This window comes from Hylobates moloch, unplaced genomic scaffold, assembly GCF_009828535.3.
Source record: "Hylobates moloch isolate HMO894 unplaced genomic scaffold, HMol_V3 SCAFFOLD_1200, whole genome shotgun sequence".
NCBI lineage: Eukaryota > Metazoa > Chordata > Mammalia > Primates > Hylobatidae > Hylobates > Hylobates moloch.
In genome coordinates, this window is record NW_026653475.1 from 4,620 (window position 1) to 12,085 (window position 7,466).

Below are 7,466 nucleotides of genomic sequence, written 5' to 3' on the forward strand. Positions count from 1 at the left end.
TCACTTGAACCCAGGAGCCGAAGGTTGCAGTGAGCTGAGATTGTGCCACTGCATTCTAGCCTGGGCAACAAGAGTGAAACTTCATCTCCAAAAAAAAAAAAAACGGAAACTGAAATGACATGCTGGAGGGTCACGTCCCAAGTGACTGTAAAGGAGCTGGTTCAGCCTTGGCTCCCCTTACTCTTACTCTGCGTCCCCTGCCTATGACCATCCACACACCACCTCATGATTTTGCAGGAACTGGTGGCAGAGGAATAAAGGCTTAAAAAGTCTTTACATAGTTTAGGGAAAGTTGCTTTCAACAAGAATTACTAAATTCGCAATTAATAGAAGTAGGAGACTCAAAATTTTAACTCAGACCATCAAAGGGGCTATAAGCAAACAATTAGCTTAAGTCATAATGTCGGCAGGGCACGGTGGTGCAAACCTGTAATCCCAGCACTTTGAGAGGCCGAGGCCGGCGGATCGCCTGAGGTCAGGAGTTCAAGACCAGCCTGACCAACATGGAGAAACCCTGTCTCTACTAAAAATACAAAATTAGCCAGACGTGGTGGCACATGCCCATAATCCCAGCTACTCAGGAGGCTGAGGCAGAGTAATTGTTTGAACCCTGGAGGCGGAGGTTGTGGTGAGCTGAGATTGTGCCATTGCACTCCAGCCTGGGCAACAAGAGTGAAACTCCATCTCAAAAAAAAAAAAAAGTTATAACGTTACTTTCTCTTAAATAGCCATACTAGACGATGATTGGGATTACTGATGTCCTGAACTTTTTTCAGGGAGAACTATGCTGAAGACCATGAGCGTAGTGCAGTACTTGAGCAGCCTTAATATTTTATTGGGAAAACAGTAAGTCAGTACACCTGCAACCCTGCTGGGCACCGACACCCCGCGGGCTCACCTGTAACCAGACTGCGTGCTCATGTTTCCGCTCCGTCATTGATGTGCCAGGCGACTCGCTGCATTGCGTCTATAGCATCAAGCACCACATCATAGCCTTCTGTGTCCTTATCAAGGTGGTTTTCTATTTCCTTAAACAAAAAAGAACGAGGTTCTTTTTCCACTTTATTTTCATACAGACAGTGAAACAAATGGCACCTCTATGGCTAGTTCCTTATATTTTATTTTTGCTTATTTATTTACACGCTACCAGCTGGGTGTGGTGGCTCATGCCTGTAATCCCAGCACTTTGGGAGGCCGAGGTGGGTGGATCACCTGAGGTCCAGAGTTCAAGACCAACCTGGCCAACATGGTGAAACCCCGTCTCTCCTAAAAATGCAAAAATTAGCCGGGTATGGTGGTGCATGCCTGTAAACCCAGCTACTTGGGAGGCTGAGGCAGGAGAATCACTTGAACCTGGGAGACAGAGGCCGCAGTGAGCTGAGATTGGGCCGCTGCCCTCCAGCCTGGGTGACAGAGTGAGACTCTGCCTCAAAAATAAACAAATAAATAAATAAATAAAATATTTACACACTACCATCATTCTTTAAGATTTTGAGGCCAGAAATACCTGCAACAAAATGGTAAGACAAGGAAAAAAACAAACAGGGATAGGAAAGATAAAAGTGGAATAGAATACCAGGATAAACAGGATAAAACACAACACGCATGTAGCCCATTGAGTATCACAGCGATATTTTAGTTATTATAACAGATGTGGGAATTGCTCTTACAGCTGTAGAGTTCTGAGCTTGCTGGTGGCCAATGTTATACACTTCTCAGTAATATAGTTCTCACTCTCACAAGATAAAATGCATACTTAGTTTTTCCCTTATTTATTTAGGAAGCAAAATGTTTCATACAGGAACTTAATATTTAACAGACTCAAAAATATAGCGAAAACTATCTTTACAAAATTATCTCTATAGCGAGTAGGCATTTTAGCAGTTTCCTGTAGTCAAGGTTTTAAAGGCCAAATGAAGTTGACTAAAGACAATCCTTCGGAGTGTTGAGAAGGATCTCATGGTTTCAGCACTCAATTCTCTGATGGTCAGAAGTATGTTACATTAGCAATCATCTTACCACTGGAGGCCCACAATCCCAGAACATGAGAGAGGGACAGGATCTTTGTTCCAGTTCTTTTGAGCACATAAGACACTTGTCCCTAGATCCTCAAGAGTCTAAGGATAGAGACTATTGCACATAGTTCCTTTGATTCTTTATCTTCTCAATGCCCAGCAGAAAGTTGGGTGGGGAATAAGTGTTTATTAAATTGAAACTATTGCCTTTTTAAAAACAACAACAGTAATCCTATATTAGCGCCTAAAACAGTAAGAAAACATTGTAATCAATTACATCATTCTTGTGACATTTTTCATACATAATCAGCTAACGAGTGGAGGTTAAATGTTATGGTACAACCTGAAGATTAGTTCCATTATTTTATAGTAACTATGTAAATCTTTGTTTACTTTTACTGAGTACTCAAGTTTTTCATCTAGCTAGAAACTGTAAAACGTTTTCTTTCCATGCTTGGACTCAGCTGTTAGCAAGGTCCTAAATGGCAAATTTAAAAACATAATGATTTCTTCTTTTAGCCTGAGAGACAACTGTACTCATCAGTAAACAGACTGGGAGGTACAGAGGATATTTCTGTGGGGATTTTCACGGATGGCTATATAACTTTGAAATGATGTGAATGGGCCAGGCGCGGTGGCTCACTCCTGTAATCCCAGCATTTTGAGAGGCCGAGGCAGGCGGATCACGAGGTCAAGAGATCGAGACCATCCTGGCCAACATGGTGAAACCCCGTCTCTACTAAAAATACAAAAAATTAGCTGGGCGTGGTGGTGCCCACCTGTAGTCCCAGCTACTCGGGAAGCTAAGGCAGGAGAATCGCTTGAACCTGGGAGGCAGAGGTTGCAGTGAGCTGATATTGCCCCACCGTACTCTAACCTGGCAACAGAGCGAAACTCCATCTCAAAAAAAAAAAAAAAAACACAAAAAAAGAAAAAGAAAGAAACGATGTGAATGACATAGAGGGAGCCCTCTAATCAACTATAAAAGCAGAAAACACTTCAAAAGCAATCAGAAGTTAGTTTTGGATTAATCCAACCACTGTTTTTTTTTTCTTCCTTGCCAGCCCTTAATATGTAGGATAAAGGCTGTTTTTCCTGTTAATTAAATTTTTGTAAGGATCTTGACTTGTCTCATATGCTTAACTGAGATCTTAAACTTTCCTTTTGACTGAAGGCCATCTTACTGTCTAGAAGACCATATTAGAGATTTTTGGGACACACTAGTCTTAGACGTTATATTAACAGAATTCAGCAGAGATGTGTCCTGAGACAAATATTATTTAAGAGTTATTTGGACACTGATTTAGCAAATAAATCCCTCTAAATCTAAGAGGTCATAGGATCAATTTAAAATTAAAATAATATCCCTTATGTGACTTCATAGAACATGATTCTCCAAAGATGAGCTACCCAGGCAAACAGACAAAGCTAAGAAATTGCTAGTAAAGATGGACAATCAAAGTTCTCGAAATTTGAAATATATATGAACGAAATAAATCTGGAATAATTATCCAAATTAGAAACCTGGAATCACTTAAAGAGATACCTATAAACTGCAGGCTTGTTGACATGGAGAGCACACTGTTCTGTGTAGTAGGACAGTGCCTTAAGATACGTGTCATCTTCCAAAAATTAATTAAACTCATTAATATTTCAAATTAAGGGAATACTGACAAACAATTTTTATAACGGTATCACTGTCTAAACTATGAAGCTTCACAAATACTTAGCTGAAACCCTAATAGATCAGGTTAGCTATATAAGAATATTAAGGGGTGGGAGGAAGCCACATAAAACCAAAAAACAGAAGGGACATGAACTGTCCTGGATTAAGATTTTAAAGGTTACATTCATTTACTATTTTCAATTTTACTTAAAGGTTCAGTTTACTATTTATAATTTACAATTTTCCAAAATTGCAGAATCTAGTGAGCTTTCACTTCCCACAAATCTCATGAACCTGTCTCACTAAAAGTCATGCTTTTGAAGGCAAATTAATGAGCTTAACTTATTTTCTATGATTCTGCATATTGACTTACCTATTCAGTTCATTTGACAAGGATTCTCTAACTTTTACTTCTTCTAGGTAGAGTTCCTTATATCCTTCCAATTCGGTTTTATTAAAGTTGGCTTGTGAAGTTTTTATTCTGGAGATTTCAGATTCCATATCTTTGATTGTGAGTTCCATCTGAGTTTTTATTGAAGTAGTATTATCCTCCTTTAACTGTGCTAACTGTTCTTGAGATACTGCTGCTTGTTTCTAAAATAAATTAAAAGGGAACATTTTAAAAGTAATTATAACCTGAATAATTACTCTGTATTTGTTTCCTTTCATTTGGAGTCAGTGATTCAGAGAACAATTTTAAGTATGTGATTCAGAGAACAATTTTAAGAACAATGTGAAGAAAGAAAGAAGCTCAAGCTTAACATATTTATTATCAGTACCAACTGAATTAACAATTGAATCTGAATTGTAGCACAATTCTCCAAAGAATGACAGAACCAAGTTAAAATTTTAAAAGTGGAAAAATGTAACTTAAAAGCAGTTCAAGAGTATGGTATAATTTTTAAATTACATTTTTTTTTTTACTTTTTCTATTAGTCTTGTTTTATGCCAACTGGCTTTAGTAATCAAATGATTCTGTAGTGAGAATTACTATTATGGAAGGTCATTTAGTTATAAGAATGATGGAAATGAAAATATTTAAATGAAGAAACAAATACCACCTTCCTTCTAGAAGTCTATCAAATAAATTGCTGTAAGGAAAGTAGAGAAAACATGTACAATGTATATATCCAAAATAACATGTGCAGTGAAATGAATGAGAGCACATTACAGATAGATAAACCAACCTGCAAGGTGAGAACGGCTTCGTTTAATTTTTCTGCTATTTCCCTCCTTGCTTTTTCTTCAATCAACAGTTTATACTGTTCAGCTTCACCACGTTCTAACATATTTCTCTCCATATAACTTTTGAGGTTTACTACTTCTTGTTTCAGCTGCTTCTTATTCTTCTGTAGCGTTTCACATTGCTTTTGTATTGCTTTCATAGAGAATAATGTCTGTTGAAGTTGAAGAACTTCATTCTTTGCATCCAGATGTAGACATCATGAAGGTGCAGTTTCCTGTGCTTCTATAAGGTCAACCTGCATGAGTAAAACAATATAGTTTGGTAATGAAGAAGGTAGACTGAGAATGGTCTAACATAAAACTAATAATTTTTGAAATAAATTCAGTTGCAGTAAAATGTTACCTGTACTGTTGTAGATTCATAAAATACAGACCCTTGGATTATTCAGAAAATTAAAAATAAAGTTAAAACCACCAGAATTCACAGAAATATATCCTTTACTTTCATCATCTTTGCCACACAACATTTGGACTTGATCTTAGACTTTTTGTTTTTCTATGATTGTTTCATGGCTTTCCTCTTTAAAATGGCTCTAAGTCACCACCTTAGCACAAAGTCTCTTATTCCTTTAACCCACTATCATTCTCCATAACTTGCAAAGAAGTTTTAGGAGCATATTGAATTATTTGGGCCTGAGTCAATAAATGGCTCCCATAATAAGACTCTGAAAATAAGACTCTAGTTAATAAATCTTGAAAAAAATGGATTCCAATACCGTAAGCCTTTTGCTGAACTGAAAATGTCTTACGCTAATTTGAGCTACACTTCAAAGAGTAATGATACTTGGAGTTAAGAAGCAATCACATTTCCCAGTATAAAAGCTCAATGGCATGATCCATACCATTTTTCTGAAGAAAAATGCCTTAATTCAGTAGCACAATCTTGTAATTCATTGTTACTTTACACAAAATAAAGGAGCACATTAAACAATGACAACAAAAAATTGCACTGAAATTTCAGTGGTGCTGAGTTGGAAAGAACTGCTTTCCTTTAGAGGAAATAATTATGATTTTTTTTATTTTATAAAGGTAAATGAAGTGGTGGTTTTAAAACATCTACAAATTGCTTGCCACTTCTCCCATGACATTCCCTCTCCTGCATACAAGCTGGCATTGACAACCGGTTTCTCATGAACATAATGTGGCAGAACTGCTGTGTGACTTCTAAGGTTGGTTACAAAAAGTCACACAGCTTCTACCTGACTCTCTCTCTAGGAACACTTGTCCTTAAAATGCAGCCAACATGCTGTGAGAAAGCCCAAACCACACTGTGAATCCTCATGTAGGTAGGTGTTTGAGCTGACTTCCCTACCTAATGTCCCAGCCAAAAGCCAGCTTCAAATGCCACACAGGTGAATGAATTAGACGATTCTAGTCCCCAGCTTTAAGTTACCTCAGCTGATGCCAAGTAAGGAAAAAGTGAGCTGGCCCCACTGAGCCTTGCCTAAAACTGCAGATTGTGACCAAAATAGATGTTGTTTTGAGACACTGCATTTTGTTACATACCAAGAAATAACTGATACAGATATTGACACTACATATGGATTGCACAACAACACAACAAAAACTACTAAAACACGTAGGATTACCATTGGACCAGGAGCTAAGCGGAAGATGAAAGGACCTACAGAAGAATAAGCATGAAAACAAGAAGAGTTTTAAAGAGACTGTTAGTGGAAGCCTGATGGTTCTGGAACAAGCTGGTAGGAAAAGTTTCAAGGATAGTGAAGAAAATGATACTGGAACCTGAAGGAAAGGGCACTGTTATTACACAGCCACTGAAAGTAAAACCAATGCAAGAGATAAGCTAAAGAAAGACTACTACATATGAAGGAACCAGGACTTTCTGGGTTCAAGTATCTGTTTCCTTTTTACAGCCTCTCCACATGTCAGATTCCCAAACACACAGTCCTTGACTTAGCATGGTTTGACTCACCATTTTCTGACTTTTTATAATAGTGTGAAAATGATATGTGTTGAGTAATGAAATGATATGTGTAAAAGCCTCTTGGCTTACAGGGGTGGCTACATCAGGATAAAGTCACTGTAAATGGAAATTATCATAAATGGAAAACCCACCCACAACTTCTGATATTTGCAATTTATGATGACCCATAAAATGCAAATATCAGACATAACAAATGCGAATGTCATCCAGACATAACCCCATCCTAACTTGAGGGGCACCTGTATTGCTGAGATAAATGGCCTCTGGGATAAGATCAAATCCAGGTTGCTGCCAGGAGAATACAGTTTGAAGGTGAAGCCAAGACTGTCAGTGTAAGACCCTTTCTTAAGACCTCAGAAAGATTTAAGGTGGTGCCTCAAATTCCCTTAAAGATCTTAAGGGTATACGCATCTTAAGGCACTGTCCTACTACACAGAACAGTGTGCTTCCTTCACAGGAAGCACCAGGTGAAGTGCTTATCTCAAAGAGATCTGGACAAGAGGTTTTTCCAACGACAAGAACCCAAGTAAAATTCACAAGAGACGCTAAGTATTTAAGAGAATTGTAGTAATGATAGTACTGCTTGCTAGCT

The 7,466-nt window shown here is 37.9% G+C and overlaps 1 protein-coding gene across 1 annotated transcript; it reads right to left on the reverse strand.

Moving 5' to 3' along the window:
• Positions 1-913: 913 nt before the first annotated feature.
• Positions 914-5,134, reverse strand: LOC116464653 (putative coiled-coil domain-containing protein 144C). The gene is made up of 3 exons (XM_032147914.3): positions 4,869-5,134; positions 4,055-4,275; positions 914-1,028 (listed from the first exon to the last, which is right to left on the reverse strand). The coding sequence occupies exons 1-3, from the start codon at positions 5,064-5,066 to the stop codon at positions 1,022-1,024; spliced, it is 426 nt and encodes a 141-aa protein (XP_032003805.1). The 5' UTR covers positions 5,067-5,134; the 3' UTR covers positions 914-1,021.
• Positions 5,135-7,466: the final 2,332 nt, after the last annotated feature.

Coding starts and splice junctions, on each gene's coding strand:
- LOC116464653 (XM_032147914.3), bottom strand. CDS start 5,066: ATGAAAGCAATACAAAAGCAATGTGAAACGCTACAGAAGAATAAGAAG. Junction 4,276..4,868: donor AAGCCGTTCTCACCTTGCAG/GTTGGTTTATCT, acceptor AATTTATTTTAG/AAACAAGCAGCAGTATCTCA.